At 41.5% G+C, this 17,166-nt stretch overlaps 1 protein-coding gene across 12 annotated transcripts in view; it reads right to left on the reverse strand.

Moving 5' to 3' along the window:
- The window catches only part of EPHA7 (EPH receptor A7), a 163,898-nt gene extending 147,464 nt beyond the window's left edge, over positions 1–16,434 (reverse strand). For 9 of the 12 annotated variants that reach the window (XM_041715095.2, XM_012572726.5, XM_012572729.5 and 6 more), the window contains exons 1-3: positions 16,071–16,434; positions 12,041–12,105; positions 7,342–8,011 (exon numbers count right to left, since the gene is read on the reverse strand). In XM_041715095.2, the coding sequence (XP_041571029.1) occupies positions 7,342–8,011; positions 12,041–12,105; positions 16,071–16,167 (832 nt within the window). In that variant the 5' untranslated portion in view covers positions 16,168–16,434. Of the gene's footprint in view, positions 1–2,060; positions 2,755–7,341; positions 8,012–12,040; positions 12,106–13,614; positions 13,764–16,070 lie in introns of those variants that run through there. The other 3 variants (XR_012054967.1, XR_012054966.1, XM_072926662.1) reach the window with 3 other exon arrangements.
- Positions 16,435–17,166: the final 732 nt, after the last annotated feature.

The raw sequence follows: 17,166 nt of genomic DNA on the forward strand, positions 1-17,166 counted from the left end.
TTGGCTTTTAATAAGCTCCCTGAATATACTTTTCTAATTCTTTGAAGGAAACTCTTACAAACTGTTTTACTCTCAATTTGGTTCTAGCCTTAAGTTTTTTATAGAAGTAATAGTTATAGTACCTTTAGCGGAGGCAAAAAAAAAAATGCAATTAAGTTAAATGTATATAACTTATATAGCTTATTAAAAAACTTCAAAAGATCCATTTTGACTTTGCAGATATTAATTTGAACATGTTTTATTTATTTTCAATCTAAAAAGCGTCAATCCACAATACACTGTGTACGATTTACCATTTCTAATAACTAAATTAGCATTGCAGACAGAGCTCACACAGTATAGGGCAAGTCAGCTGAGAAGTCAAGGAGCAAGAATTAACTTTTAGTCCATAGTTCAAGTCATAATAAGCATATTAACTGAAAAGCTGCACTAAAATTGTCTCCATCATTTCCCAAGTGAAAACAGAAAGATATTCTTAAGGATTTAATACTACTTAATATACAGGAATTGTTGCAGAGGAGCAATATTTTCACAATAACAGAGGAAGTTTGGGATGCATCAAAATTCAAAATCTAATCTAGTTAACCAAACATTTTGCCCACATAATTTCCATTTTTTTTTCAGCTTCAGTATCAAACATAGATCACACCATATGGTTGTCTAACTTCTTAAATAAGAACCTCAAACTCAGCCCTTTACTTAAATTTTCTTATTTTCAGAGAAAAATTTATACTTTGAACTGCAGCTTTCTTGAAAAACTTTCAACAGCATTTCAGCATAGAGATAATAGATGTTTTACAGATACAGATGAAGTAGATTAGGTAAATAGTTATTAACATGTTCTTCACCAGCTCTTCCACTAATTGATCCCTACTTTCAGTTTCTCTGTAACCTACTAACTCTTTTTTTCAGTTCCTGAAACCTTGTCTTCTAGATGGGTTTTGTTTCACTTTTTCTTAAACAGAATGCATGTACGCTTATGATACTCCTAATGAGGATTTTATGTGACTTCTCCAATTTTCACTCAGAAAAGAAAGAATATTTAGATTTATTTTTAGTAGCCTAATTCTGAGAGGTTTACAGAAAACCTGGACAAAAACAAAAAAAAACCACACCAAAATAAACAAACAAAAAAATCCTCTCAGAATTTCTAATTAAGCAGCTTCTTTTTCATGTAGGAAATTTTGTTTATACTTAGAAACATAGCAAACTTAGAAAAATATAGCAAAGCCATTAGATGCCTATTGCACCATTCACAAAAGATTTCTGGACAGGAACGTTTGTTTCAGAAGCAAAATGTATGGTTTTGGGCAGCAGGCTTGTCAGGATGAGATTCCATTCCTAAATACCAAGTAAAGCTTCGTTTAGAGCAAACAGAAGATACACTTTATGGCTAAGGAGTTAATGGCCCAGCTGTTGAACAACCATAGCTAATTCAGTATAGTGGCATCCCAGACCAGTAAAACAGACAGTTTTAGTGCTTTCCCTGTAACTAAAGGAGATATTAATAAATTCTCTTAGATTTCATTGCTGGTTTTGTTTTCATTTCAAAATCTGTGCACAGCAGCAGATCTGACAAAAAACCATCCAAACAACAACAATGCAGCAAATTTAGCTGAAGAAATTCGTATTCATCAAACCTCAAGTAAAATGCAAAACTAAAACTAATTCCTGGAGACAGCAGAAGCAAGGGGCAGGCCGGAGGGCAGAGGACAAGAGGCTGGAGAGGAAAAGAGCTCTACATTTGACTACGTTATCCAACAACCCCACTTCTAGGATCTGGGCTCCTGATTTCCTATTTGCATGTGCAATTTCACCTCTCTCAGCTCTTCTGAAAACTACTAGTTTATTGAGAACTAAATCTGTCAGTAGTTCTGCAGTTGATTCATTTTAGGGACCACTCTGATGGCATTATCAATGAAAAAAACTAGATGGTTTTCGACTGCCTTCATTATTTATCACTTTGACTTCCCATCATTTTAGTTCTCTCATCTCTTCATGCCACATTTGGGAGAGGATGCTGTATCACCAAAACTATGACAATCTATAATCAGACTTACCAAATTCATTCAGATACTTCAGGCAAATCAGCACTACAAAAAATCAATTGTATCTTCAGGCCAAAAAACAACACAGAAGAGACCTGAAACAGATTTTATGAACCATGAAGGCATCAGTTTGTTTCAGGGAATGGCTAGCCCTGACCAGTGAGAATACCAAGCATTTTGTGTTACTTCACTTGGAAAACACTTTCAAAGAGGTCATATTTAACAGTGGACATAGTTCTTTTCCCTTTCTTTTCCCTCTCTACTCCCTGCGCTTTCACATCCAGAAAGCTGAAGAACATGAACAAAGTAGGTCAGAGAAATTCAAATTACTTAGAGAGACAAATTTGTAAAAATTGTTCTCTTTATGAACATTAGACTGTTTTGAAAGGAAGATATACCAAGAAAATATATCTTTATGCCACACCTCCCTGACAGGAAGGGAATTCGGAAGACTACGGGGTGAATGATAGTCAAAACATTCAACTTTCTACAAATTCTAAAGAGGACTTGAAGTAGAAATTAAAGCTCTTTATTTCATGCTAGAAACACCTTCAGTAATTCTTGACCATCTAGCTAAAAGGTCTTACTTTCACTTTAAAGTATCTAGTTTATTTATACCTACCTTTTAAACTTTTTCCTTATATTTTAATCAAATAGTTCATATTCAGCTGTATGTGATTCCTGATATCAGATCCCACTGGCCTTTCTTTAAAAAGGAACAGAAAAGTTATTTAATATGTTAGGGAATAAAAGGAGAAAGAGATAGATGCTCTGCTGTTGAACTTTTATGGGCTTCTGAGAAAATGACAAGACTCAGTGACACAGAGATATACCCTCATTCTCTGCTCAGGTTCAATTAGCTGAAACTAATTACATTCTCTTCCCTAGAGTAATTTTGGAAGCAAACGGAAGAAAGGTAACTCTTCTTCAAAAGAGGAAACATTTAAAGTCTTGATGATATAAATGCCATTGAAAAGTTTTCTACCATTTTCCCCATCTTCACAAAGCAAAAAATTTATAAGTTGAAAATGCAGGAATGTCAGCATAAGTTACTTAAGTTGCAGGTCATCCACATTTTCTGTGACACACTCCCTGAGCTGAACTCTACACCCAAAGCACAAGCAACTTGGGCTTTTGGGAAGCATAGTAATATTTGTTTTAATTACAACTTATTCACATTCCCATTTTAATTCATTGCCCTCTATTAATAAACGTGTGGCACATCAGCTCCTAAATGGAGTAACATTAAAAAACAAAACATACAATAAAGAAAAAAAAACAAAACAAAAAAAACACAACCACACATATTTTACCACAAATATGCTGCACATAAGGCAAATTCAGTTTCTAACTTTGTTATCAGAGTCACAAAGTGAAGAGAAAAAGTGTTTGTCCCAAGAAGAAAAAAGAGAAGGAACAGATGCAGCTTGCTCTTTGGCACAGTGTACAGCACTTGACAAAGTCTGGAAAGAAAACCCTGTAGCTCCCTTTTTACCACACCAAGACAAAATGTGCAAACAGTTATCATCCCTTCCTCATTTGGAGGCCAATAAAACAACTGTTAATGCATACAGTATTATAATATGTTGAACAGTAAAATACACTGATTTGGCTTCCCCTAGCAACTGGATTTTTTGAACTTGTTGCCCAGAGATCTATGTAATTTCTCAGTTCAGTAATATTAAGAGAAGCTTCATACTTTCTGAAATATCACTCTACTGCTCTGATTGAATAAATTTAATTCTCTCCCTCTCCACCCCCAACTAACATAAAACAGATGGAAAATACATTATAGTAGAAGTTCTCATAGAATTATTTTCACCTTCAAATATCAATCACTGATCACAGTGTATTCCTTTACATGCATAACATATCAAATGAACTCCACTGTGAGAAAAGTCCACGTTAAACCCATTGGGAGTCCACTACAGTTACTGAGAAGTCCACTGGGCTTTGTGGCTGGGGCTTTTTTATGTTGGTTGGATGAGGGTTTTTTGTTTGGTTGGATGGGTTTTTTTCCCATAACAGATGCAATACATCGTGTCAAAAGAACTGAATATGTCTAAATACCTTTCTGGTACTGCTGCGAAGTACCCTTCAAGATAATCCTTTAAAATGTACAATTTCCACACCTAAACCTAGTGCTACACATCAGCAGACCTAAGAAGAACACTGAGGAAAGAGTCTCCTTGCACATAAGCAAAACAGTCTGCAGCTGAAAGTTCAGAGGCTCACCTAGTTTCCTTCTGTTTCACACAGCTTTAAGATTTTGCTTTAAATTGCATTTGTGATCGCTCTGAAATTTGGCTCTCTTATGTATGTTTTAGACCACTGAGGCTGCAAGGACTGTTTGGCACTCGAATAGTGAGAAGTAATCGGTGTACATCCAAAAGGAAAAAAAAATATTAACTCAGTTTGAAAGATCAAGCAATGAAGAGGGAACACAGGGAACTTTATTTTCCAGGTTATGTGTTTCACCACTCATGATTGTTTTCTTCCTTATCCTTCTCAGCACTACAAGTTACTTACATTCATTAAAAAAAAACCAAAAAAACAAACAAAAACCAAAAACAACAACAACAACAAAGAAAGAAATGCATCCAGTGCAGAGCTGTGTATAAATCAACATTCAATTGTTTTCGTATCTGAACTCAATAAATTTCACAAACAGGAGAGGAGCTGTATGCAAAAAGAGCTGTATGCAAAAGGAACAAATAATTCTATCACAGACAGACAATCAAGCTAGCATAACACAAATGAAAATCCCTGCTGAGTTACAGGCTGAAGAGATATTTGGAACTACAATGTGGTCATCTACTCCTACCTTTACTGCAACACAGCCAGAGAAGGTATTATTCTGTATCTTTAAAAGACAATCCTATTGTGTTAAATTAATTCAGCAGAGCTTTAGCAAGTGTGAGAGAAGAATCACAGATGTCTGCCCATCCTGACAGAGCACAATACTTTCTGCCCTGAGTAGTCCCAAAGAACTCACACAGCATGCCAGGTACAAAGTATTTGCAGAAGTGAGCCCTCAGACAGGGCTACAAAAGCTCTGGGTTAAGGAAGTACACAGCAACTTGGTTCCACTTGATCTGTTACACAGCTTGACAGTAACAGATAGCCAGTTGCATTAGTGTCAATGTACAGATAAGTTTCTCTCAATATCTGTCACAAAAAACAGACGCAGTATCAGTGTGCCAGCTGCATTATCGGTCACTACATAGTTGATCATACTTAATAACATCCTCAAGCCCAGACAGGACACACAGACAGCAATTACAAGCGTGTGCCACAGTCACCCAGATCGTTCTGACTTGGAGCTGCCGACTCAGCGAGCACTCGATGAGTGCCTACCCACCACCTTTTCCCTCTCAAACACATTAGCTTGCCTCAATATGGGGCCAGAGTTTGTTTTGAAACTCTTAACAGGATCACTGAAAAAAAAAGAGGAAAAATACCATAAATGATCCTCTGGACGGCTTCCAGAGTAGCGTGTTCTCCCAGCGATTGCTTTGGAAGCAAGCCAAAAATGGGAAATGTTCTTGCAAATGAGCACGCCACCAGGCTCAAGTACAAGTTATCATTTAATTCTTTTGTCAACATCAGCACAGTTAGAAATTAAGAAGCCTGTTCAATAAACAGGTTACTTGAATTCCAGTCACCAAACATCAATTTCTTCCCTATCCATCCCTGCTATGCTCACTCAGGTTATGTCCCGTACCCCCTTCCTAACATACACTTGGGGTTTTTTTGATATTTTCTCTCCCTTACTGAAAGTCAAATAAAATTAGTATATTAATTACATTAATGATAACTAGGTCTCTAATCAAGAACAAATTAACTAAAAAAGGGAAAAAAATTAGTCACTCAGAAAAAAATTCTAAAACCTCAACACAGACTTCTATGGGACATAGCACTTAATATTTTTAACAGACCTCTAATACAGTCTACTGAACAGTTTTGCCAGGGAAGTTTTTCACATTACAATTACTCCTAATGAGATCACCCTCTGCAGTGTTTAAGACTTCATCCCTTCCCAACAGAACAATGAAAGATTTGTGTGGAGTTACAAAGCCCTGAGATCAACTCCCCTCACTTCACCTTCTACTGAATTTCCTCATTGAAACTCATCAAAAGCAGAACTGTGTTTTTTTTCATGTGGAAAGCTATTATTAAAGAGACTCATTTTTTTTTTTTTAGGATGTCCCAAATCCTCTACATTTTTTGAAGTCTTCATCAGACTAAGGCACCTCAGACTCAATGAGTGCTACCAGCTTTGTTTTTGAGACTATGTACATTTCTTCTCTTCACAGATTTGTGGGGGGTTTTCCACTTTTTCACTTACAATATTTCTCATCAACAAATGTCTGCCTACATCGCAATAAACATATGGTGATATAGAACTTCTTGTGTTATCTTGTGATAAAAAATGATAGACCTTGTATTAAGTGTACATTAAAATACCTATCTCCAAACAAACTGCAGATTCTCTTGTTCTTACTGGAAGCAAAGACAATAAAATATTCTTTCTCATGCTAAGCAGAAACGTCTCATGTCTGTAGCCCCAGTAACAGCAATGCTTAGGGTAAGTATAATTCTAAGAACATGGTTAACTGAATTAGCCTTGAATCAGGAAGTACAACTCGGTACTCTCTGATCTTCTAGTATTTTAAAATAATCACAATGATTCAATTGCAAGCCAAAAGTTTAGAGTTAGTTCTGCGCAAAAAAAAATTATAGAAAGGACATTATATTTATTCTCTATTTGAAATATTTGTCTTACATTTAGAGGTTTTACACTTGTCACAAATCTCTAGTTCGGTTTGATTTTGTGTGTATTTTCCCCATTACTAACCACACCCATTCTGTTTACTACATCCATTTTAGCTTTCTTATAATTATGTCAGAGATCATGTGAAAGAACAAACTGTTTACCTACTCATACCTGACATTATTGCTACAATGTTCTGTGATAGGTATGACTTACTCAGCCTTACCAAAAGATGCAAGAAACAGTCTATAATTTTAGTCCTGAACCCATCTTTATACTTATGACTTCAACCTTTTTCTTCAAATTCAATACAGCATTGAGCAACCACTGATTTTCATAATCAGACAGACTGATTTAGATTAACCAGTATGAACTTCAGATTCAGTGTGAACTACAGACTGAGGATCTGAAAACTTTAAAAGCAGACTGATGATGCATTTCTCTTAAAAAAAAAAGTGAAAAAACACAAAAATCTAGTAGAACATGACCTACAATTTACAGTAAGTACAGTTTACTTACGTTCACACGTGTCTCCTTTCTGCTGGTATCCTGCTTTGCAGATACATTTTCCAATAGGCACTAACCATTCTCCCTCCGCGCTACAGTGCATCTTCGGCGAGTTCTCCGCCTCCTCCTCCGCGCTGCTGACACAAGTTCCTCGCACTTCAACTAAAGAGGAAAACTCTGAGCCAGTCACTGTGTCAGGAAAAATAGCTAAGTTCTCAATGATGGACCAGCACTTCTTGTAGTAGACTTTGACAGAGACCAAAGCAATGCAGGCCCCTACGTCCTGAAACGCAAGATAGAATCCTTTTTTGGACAAAGGTCCAATTTCTCTCACCTCTGTGTTAAGTTTCATTTTTCTCTCCCCAAGATCACCCTGGGTAAAGCTTTCATCTGCTGCAATAGTGTCTATTTTTACATATTGGTTTTCTCGGATATTCCTGCCAGTGTCGTAGTCTGTTTCATAATAATACAAGTTAAAGGTTTCTTTACAAGTCCCCAGAACTCCAGGAAGACTGTTACAATCCCTCAGAGTGAATTTCAGTTCTACAAAAATCCTTTGTGCATTGCTTTTTGCAATCCAGTTAGTCCGAAGCCAGTTGTTTTGGTTTGATTCCATCACCTGGCATACCTGGTATGTTCGTATAGGAGTGTAGTTTTCATCCAGTCCACTAATTTCTTCCCACTAAAATGATAACAAACAGTTAGTAATAAACAAGAAGTATGTCACCAGATGTAACTACTGAGTTCTTAAAAAAACTTCACACAACTCACATTTCCCTTCTTTTTAACAGTAAGTTGTTAAAAATACTGTTAAGCATCTAAAAGAAGAAAATATATATTAATGCAAGAGCAGGCTCTCTCTCCCTTCATGTCTTTCCCACATACATGGGAAATTGTCTAAAAATCATTGTCATATCATGGCACAGTTGCAAAGGGGCAGCTTCAGAAAAGGCTGTTTAGCATACCAGGTTCTGATTTCACCCTAAACTCACACATATTTCTTTAATGTCACAATGGTTTTGAGTGAGCAAAGACCAAAAGGAGGGAGGCAGCTACTCTTCCAAAGAAACTTAAGGTCATTGAAGTCTTAGAAACTGAAATTGCTTGGCATTAAAGTACATAAAACTTGTGCATGTAAAACTTCCAATGAAACTTGCAGTTGTATAGAAAGCATGGGATCAGGTCCTGAAACTCTTGAGTCAGATGATTCCCACCCCTATGTGATCAAAATGGCATAGAGAGAAGGCAAGAGAAAATTGACAGAATTAAAAATCTGAAAGCAAGAAAACATTTTAGTTGTCTCCCTTTCTTTCTGTCTACCCTCTGTTTTATTTACCAACTGAAAGGGTAAGTAGCAGTTCCTCCCCACCTCGCCTTTTGTACAGTGGCTGCACCCATATTAGAAGGGGCAAACTTCATGTAGCTGGGAATTCAAATTAACCACGAGAGTACATACAGAATTAAAAACAACCCATATGACTGAAAGCTCTCTGGTTCAAAGCCCGAGTTTGTTGATTCTCTCTCTTTAGGTTACCAACTGTGTAATGAGCTGGTAAGCCTTTAACAATCCCAGAGTCTTTAACAGCCTTTGGTAGCGTGGGAATTTGCACCTCCAGCAATGGCAAACCTGACAGATCTGCCCAGGTGTAACCAAAACAATCCTTGTCTCTCACCTTTTTTTCAAATTTCTTGTAACATTTCAGTGCCTGCAGAAACTGCAGCTGTAGTAAATTAGAGGAGGGGGGTGAGCTATCGTCACCCCAGGATACAGGCAACCATGATTTCTCTGGATGGCACTCAGCCCTCTGGCCCTGTGTCAATAACGCACTTAAGCTCATGCTTAAGATCAGTGACTGTACTTATGAGCTTAATGGTAAGCACATGCTTAAGTGCTTTGTAGGACTCGTATAGTCGGCACCTCTACAGGATGGAGCATCCACTGACATTCCTCATGCTGGCAACCAAGCATAGAAGGCACTGGTTTCCCAGATCAGGAGCCACACAGTGTACACTACTCTCTCCAAGCCTATTTGACAGCAAATGAGACCATTTTACTGTTGTTGTCTGTTTCAAGAAAAAACAGATGTGGCTGAATTGATGCTGGAAGTTATCACCACAAAATATATCACAGCTGCAGATGCTGAAATGCACAGAAGTTGTAAATATCAAAGCGCATTTCAAGGACCTACAGTTAATATAGATGAGATATATACAGTATTATATATTATATGCAGATGGTATTAAATGATTGAAATAGATTATTAAATGCTCATGGAGTTAACTGAAGTGATTGCATATGGAACAGTATTAACCTCTGAACAAAAGAATGTCTATCTTCATAACAGATTTATTAGCGAGTCAAATGAGTAATATTTTTTTCACCTCTACAAGAACTGGAAAAAACAAGAAAAAGAAAAAACGGGCCCTGGACTGAGAGGATTTTGGCTATAGCATGATAATAAAAAACATCTCCCCATTAAAAAAAAAACCCATCACGATGACAGAAAAGTCATAAAGAATAAAATTTTGCTAGGTAATGCTATGTCCTTTGGCATTCCTTTGAGATGGTTTGGGTTTGTATTTTTTTGGGGTTTTTTGTTTTTTATTTTATCTTGTTTAAGCATTCTTCTCTTAGGACATCAAACAAGATTCTGAAAGAAGATATTCAGTAAGACAATGCAGTAAGACAAAGAGATTCTTATGTTACAGTCACCGAAAATAATACAGAAAAACTAAATTCACACAAAAAGCACTCCTTTTTGTCATCCCTAGCATTAAGCAGGGGAGCTATTTTTCCGTATTTTGACAAAGCCAAAAAATTACGGAAATGTGGTTTATGATGCAATTATGTAATCAGAGTGTCCGCAAGGAAAAAAAAAATATGTCAGTACTTCAAGATGTTTCCACCTATGGCAGCTGAGGTTACCATTCATTGAAGCTTTCTTATAGTGAACCATTTCACAGAAAGAAAACTCCACTTTTCTTTGTCCTACTGCAAAATATGGTGCTATACATGCAAATCTGTTTGAATATGCCTTGTTCTATTGGTTTCACTTTGTGGTATTTTAACTTCTTCGTTATCTTAACCACATTAAATGTAGCATTTGCAGTTGAATGAGGCATTTAATGAGTGTCTGATATATTCTCTACTGTGATGATGCAGTAGTTTCTCTCAAAATTTCCTGTGTTTATTCCCATGAAGTCTTTATTGCATAGTAAATAATTCAGTAATTAAAATTAGAAAAACGTTTCTTTTCAAAATTACATTATTAAAATGGTACTTCTATGTTAGTTTACAGACAACTTTTTCTGAACACTTTCACACATACAAATCTCGCCATTAGTTTTGATTCACTTTTAATTTATGATTGAAATTCGCTTCTACCTCTGAAACTCTCTTTTCACTATTTATTCAATTGGACTCTACTTTCATCTTTCAGTATGCTGATGTGCAACATGTGTTGACATGTCTTTCATTATCTACAGGTTAGCTTAATATAAATGCCACCAAGCTAATCTTTCAAACACCTCTGGTAAAGGCTTCAATCAGCACAAAACACTAATGCTGAGGTTATTGGCCATCATACACATTCAGCCCGCATTACAGTCCCTCTGAAGTCCTTAGATTTAGTTTCCAGTTTATGCTTGTATTGATACTACAATCTTGCTTTTAAAGAAAGACACTTGCACATTTTCATTCTTCTTATTTAAAGGATTTGTTACACTTTCATATCCCTACTCACACTTCACACTCTTCTGGCTCCAGATTTCTTAATGAACTGAAGATTAAGGGACTGATCCCCCAAATTCTTGCAAAGTTCGTGCAAGGGGTCACAATAGATTCAGCAAGACTGTTTCCATGAGCAAGAACTGTCCATGTAATTTATGATTTGTCAGACTAAGTTCATGTAGGACTGAGTTAAAATAGGACAATATATCCATTATATTTCTCTGAAAATGTTCTTCCTCAAGGCTTGAGGAAGAAGAGGTTTTATAACACTTTTAATTCAGACTGAAAACAGCATTTCCCAACTTTACATATATAATAAGACAATAACACTGATGTTTCTAAACATCTCATTTTTATAATGATGTACTTTACAATGGTACGTTTCATAGAATGCCAAGAGATTAATTTGTACGCAAGCTGGAGGTGGCCTTAACCACATAATTCGTGCCTAGTTCCAGATATCAAGTTCCTCAAGGCTTGGGGATGTTTCAAGTTTGGAATGTCATTTCAAACACATCTGCAATATAAATGTTTTTATTTTAGAGCACTTCAATCTGTGCTATTCAATTACAAAGAAAACATTGTAAACAAATTTATGATCACCCATTCTACAGAAAATGAAAAACATATTTTTAGAAAGTCTCCACACAGAAGCAGATCTGTTGTTTCTAAAGGAAGAAAAAAAAAGGGATTTAAAATACTGTGTTACAAATATACAGTGTAATCCTTTGTATAGCAGAAAGAAACACATTACAAAACATAAAAGTAACAAAAGTTTCCTAAGAGCCACTTGCTTTTAATTGGCTTGTACATTTGTACACTGTAATGTGAGGTTTCATTCTAAAAATGAGAAAGCCATAAACACTTGGTATGATTACTGAGAGAAATATGAGGGTGAACTAGCTTAAAGCAGGTGTTTCAACCGCTTTGATAAACTAACTACTCATCTTTAGGAACTTAAGCTTTGCCTGCAGTACTCACCCCATTGGGAGGAGAGGAAATCCATTCCAACTCTGTCTGTTGTGCTTTAGAGTCCAGCAGTATTACTAAAAAAAAAAAAAAGAAATTCCACAGCTTGTTAAAAATAAAAAGGGGGATTTAAAACACAGGAACAAAATATGAATTTTAAAAAGTGATAGAATCAATATAATTTTTGTACAGATTAACATGTCTTCTTCATATTATTAAAAAAATTATCTGCAACCACAACTAGCCATTTATTTGTAAACAGACAAATTATTATGTACTATTCACTTATAAGCAGATATATATCTGCTTATACATTAGCATAAATACATAAATCTTTACAATTTCATTGCTTAAAACAAAGTGAGGGGTTTTTAGCTCTCTGAAGTGCTATTAATCAGTCATTAAGATGCATGCTCCCTCCCTCTCCTTTTTCATAAGGACATTTTCCATATGCTGGTCATTACAATCAGCTTAAAGCACACAGACATTTCAACACGTTTCCAAACTGATTTATACAAGACCGGTCTATACCTCACTGAGAGTCACATTGAAAAAGCAATGATTTTTTGAGTGTCAAAGTGAAAAATACTTCCCTTTGGTGATAAAGCAATAATTCTGCAAATAAATGACAACCAGGAATACAGAAAAAAAAAAAAAAAAAAGACTCTGCAATTACCTCACACCTTGCATACACAAAATCAGACTAATTCACTTTGTGGTAACAGCTTCCTAAAATCTTCACATCATGGTGACATTTATATACAGAAAGACATCAGTTCTAGCAGCACCATAATTATTTTCAGCTAAATGTAACACTACCTCCAAAAGTGGTTAATCACAGCCTAATAAACCAACTCTTTAGCAGCATTCATAATTTGAACCTATTCCATATATGTTTAGCTATAAAGCTATTTATAACTTTATACACAGAATTTCTGTACTGTCTAAGACATTTAGATGTGACTTAAGGCTGTAACTTGAAGAAACTTCTGTCAGTTCTAACAAAACAGTTTTAATTCTAGCTTTGGCCCTTTCTCCAAGGAGAATTTAACACAAAATTTCGTGAATTACTAAAATGACACCTAAAACTTCATACAGTAATACATGGAATGTTAGCTGAACACAAAACGGTAGCTTCCAGGCCTGCATTTCAGTAATGAAGTGGAGCTACTCATTAAAGAAGTTTGATAGTCTCCCTCTAGAAAGATTACCTGCTTATGTCATTAAGGCTGGATTCAAGGGGCTTTACTTTGTAACACTTTCTATAGAAAAGCAGGTGGTGTATGCGGCGGCTTGTTAAACAAGAACATTTATAATGGTCCTGGAAAAAAGGTACCACCAAAAATTTAACCGTTTCAGCACCAGCACACTACGGCTGCAATTCATTATGCTTTTTATTTGGCAGTAATTCTCCATCACGTAGCAACGGGTAAGCACATCAGAGAGAATAAAGATAACAAGCAAACAAAACAAACAAAAAGAAAACCCACAAAGAAACAAACAAAAAAAACCCAACACAGAAAACCCTTCTCTGCAAACAGCCCTTTTAAAGAAATCGTGGCGTTCCTTCTGGCATCCAAAGTTACCGGGGAAGAGCTTTCCAAGCCAGCGGCTGCTGCCCTGCTCGCTGCCGGGGGAGACCCGTGGCTGTCACGGCTCGTTCAGCAACGCGGGGAAGTGATGCGGGGGAACGGCGCCGCGCCCCGCGCCCCCGCCGGCAGCCGCAGGGGGTCCGCAGCCTCCCGCGCCGGGAGCGCACCGGGGCTCCAGCGCGGCCCCTCCGCGGGGGAGCGGCGGAGCGCGAAAGGAGGCGGGGAGGCGAGAGGCGGCGGGCGAAGCGCGGGGGCGCGGCCGCGGGGAATGGGCTCCGCGGGGCTCCGCGCAGGAGGGGAGCAGTGGCCTCTCGCCTCCGCAGGGAGCCGCGGTCGCGCTCCGGGCACTGCGCGGAGCTGCGCGCAGGCGGACGCGCCCCCGCGCCAAAGAGCGGGGCTTGGCGGCCGAGCTGCGGCGGAGCGCCGGTCCCGCGGCCGCTCCCGCCACACCCCCGACAGCCGCGGTGTCGGGAGGAAGCGCCCGGGACAGCGGCCCCAGAACGGAGCCCCGAGCTCTCGCAGCCACGGAGAGAAGGATAGTCCGCTCCCCGTGTCTGCGCTGAACCCGAGGGTGCTGGCCGCTGGCAGAGGGCTCCGCAGGTTACGCGGTCGCTTTCTGGCTTAGAGAGACAGAAAGACCCTGGCCCGTTCCTCTCCAACATCTCACTGCGGCTTCTACTGAGCTACGGAAAGAAAAACTCGGAAAACTTTTCAGCCTTTTATCCCTCCCATCCCTTTTCCGTACCCAGCGGGGAGGGGTAGGAAACCACGCGGGGCTGCTGCCGCCACCGGCCCTTCGGCGGGGCCGGCGGTGAAGCCGTAAAGTTACTTTTTTGTTGGTGTTTTTTTTTTTTAACTCGCTCTTCCGCCAGAGTTTTCTGCGCTTGCAGCAGGTAGCCGCTATCAATCCCTGTCTGCCGCTCGCCCCCTCCTGACCCTCCTTTGGCTAGGTGATTTCCCCCGAATATACAGACATTATACACGCACACTCATAGGTATAGATGCATGTATAACCACCCACGTATAACACAGAAAAAATCGGGAGAGGCTACTACTGGGAAGCATCGGCGTAGCTCCGATCACGGAGCAATCCGTAGGACAGAGCGGGGCAGGCAGTCCGCACCCTCCCCGTCCGACTGCCCGGCCCTTCTCCTCTCCCCACCCCACGGCTACGGGTTAGTGCTCCCCGCGGGAGGGTTCCTGTGCTTTACAGCCCCTCCAAATAAACTTTCGAAATGCTGCTGCGGAAAGGCTCCTTCTTCTTCCCCTCTCTAATCTCGCCATCGACTTCGTCTTTTAAGGGGAGAGTACATTTTAATTAAGGCATTTTTTAAAGCTCCAAATGATATTTTATTGCATGCCAGAGGTTTGATGAAAAATAATGACGCATCCATCTGAGGAGAGGGGGGAACCCCAAACGCATACATATGCAGAGGCACCGAAAATGCCCTGCCTCCCCCTTCCCATGTCGTGTGTGTCTTAGTTCCCCCCCCCCCTCCGAAAATGGAGACGGACCTTCGCCTTCGGCTGTCAAGCCCAAACAGGGCACTCCTTTAAATCATTTCGGATTTTCTCACCGTGAAAAAAGAGGTTCCCAGATGGGCTTTGTGAATTGATTTTAAACACCTCCATCAGTCTCTGATTACAAAACTGCCTGATTTATCTCCGTGCGCGGGGGAAACAAATGTGCGGGGTGCGCCTTACACAGATACCAGTATTGGACTGATGAGAACGGGGAAGCTCCGCTGTGCTACGCAATGGTGTAAAACCTCTAAACCTCTCCCCAGCGATACCAGGGGACAGCACACACATTACAGGCACACGACGCCGGGCCGTATGTATCCTCTAAATACATGTCCAGCCTGCACGGCTGGGACGTGCGAAACTGCATCCCGATGCTCCTTCCCGCGGTCTGTGCCCAGCCCCGCTGGGCCGGAGCGCTGCAGGCCCCCGGTGGGGAGCGCCCCGCAGCCCCAGCCAAGCGCTGTGCCTTGCCTCCCACCAAGCGTCCCGAGCCCTAAAACTCGGCCCTCAGCCCCTGCCCAGAGAGCAGCGAGGTAACCCGCCCTCCCTGCACCTCCTCGGAAGGATCAGGGCTGGCACGGGAGAGCGACGCTCCCCGGCACGGATACCCGGGCCGGGGGCTCTCCCAGCCCCATTCCTACTCATCACGTGCGAATACCTCGCAAACCTCATTCCTGGGAGCAAAGGCAGTTGTCCCGGTCCCTCATACATACACACGTACAGTGAATGCCCTGCTTTTTCCTCCCTCTCATCCCAACTAAAAAGTCTTTTTAATTGTTTTTTGGTTGTTTTTTTTTTTTTTTCCTGAGAGGGGGGCTGATAAGCAGCTGGCAGGGGCAGGAAGGTCCCCTACTAAGCCACCAAACAGACTTCGTGGGCAAAAGCAATAAATAAGCTCAAACTTTTTGTTTTCCGCATCACCTTACCTTCTTTTGCAGCCTGTGCCTCCCCCGTGTGTGCAAATCGGAACAGCCAGACGGAGCACAAAATAATCCAAGAAGGGAGCCTACTTTGGAAAGCCATGGTGCAGGAGCGGGGTGATTTTATATTTCTAGCTCTCTATTCCTAGATACTGCCACTGCCGCCGCTTGGTGGGTGCTAGAGGACGGTGGAGAATTTGCTGTGCTAGTCTGTGGCTCGGCGCTCCCTCCCTCCAGGCTGCCTTTCTCTTTCGCCTCCTTCTCCTCCGCCTCCGCGCCGCTGCCCGGCTCCCGCACCGGGCCGGCCGCCCGCCAGCCCCGACTGCAGCCCGGCCGCCCGCGCCGCGCGCCGACAATATCAATGAGGGCAAGGGGGCGGGGCCTCGGCCGAGGAGCGGCCCGTCCCTCAACGTGACTGACAGCGCCTCCTGACCAATCAGCAGCAGGTATCGGCGGCCGGCGGGCCGAGCCGCCCCCTGAGTGGCCGCGGCCAGGGGGGCGGGGCCGGCGGCGCTGGCCAATGAGCGCGCGGCGGTGTCGGGTGTCTGCCGGTGCCGGGGAGCTGCGGGCTGCGCGCGGGGCGCAGCGCCGGGACGGAGCGGCTGAGCCGCGGACGGGGCGCCGAGCCCGGGTGGCTCCCGGCGCTGTCCCGCACACCTGGAGGCGGCTGCCTGGATCGTCCTGCGAGTGAGGGGACGCCCGTGCCTCCCTCCTCCAGGGTTCCGTGTGGTCTCCCCGTGTCGCAGTCGCCGGAGTACCGAGAGAGAGGGGTCCCGGCCAGGGTCCGGCCTCTGCCCGAAGCCGAGCAGCCGCCGGCGGGTCCCCGAGCTGCCCCCACGCGGTGCCCGCCCGTGGCCGGGCTGAGCGCGCACCTGAGTCGATGCTACCGAAAGGGAAAGTTCGGCAGAAGCTGCGGGATGGTTCCCCGAGAGAGCCCTGCCACAACAGCCAAGTTCCTCGGGGCTGACATCACTTGGGATCCCTTCCCTCTGTTGCGTTCGTGTTTTCCGCCCCGCGTTTCTGGTTGGCCCCAAATATGAAGAGCAGGTTAATGGCAATATAGATATTATGTGGGGAGGGGAAGGGAGCGGCTGCTTCCCCC

This window comes from Taeniopygia guttata, chromosome 3 (assembly GCF_048771995.1).
Source record: "Taeniopygia guttata chromosome 3, bTaeGut7.mat, whole genome shotgun sequence".
In the NCBI taxonomy this organism is placed as follows: Eukaryota; Metazoa; Chordata; class Aves; order Passeriformes; family Estrildidae; genus Taeniopygia; species Taeniopygia guttata.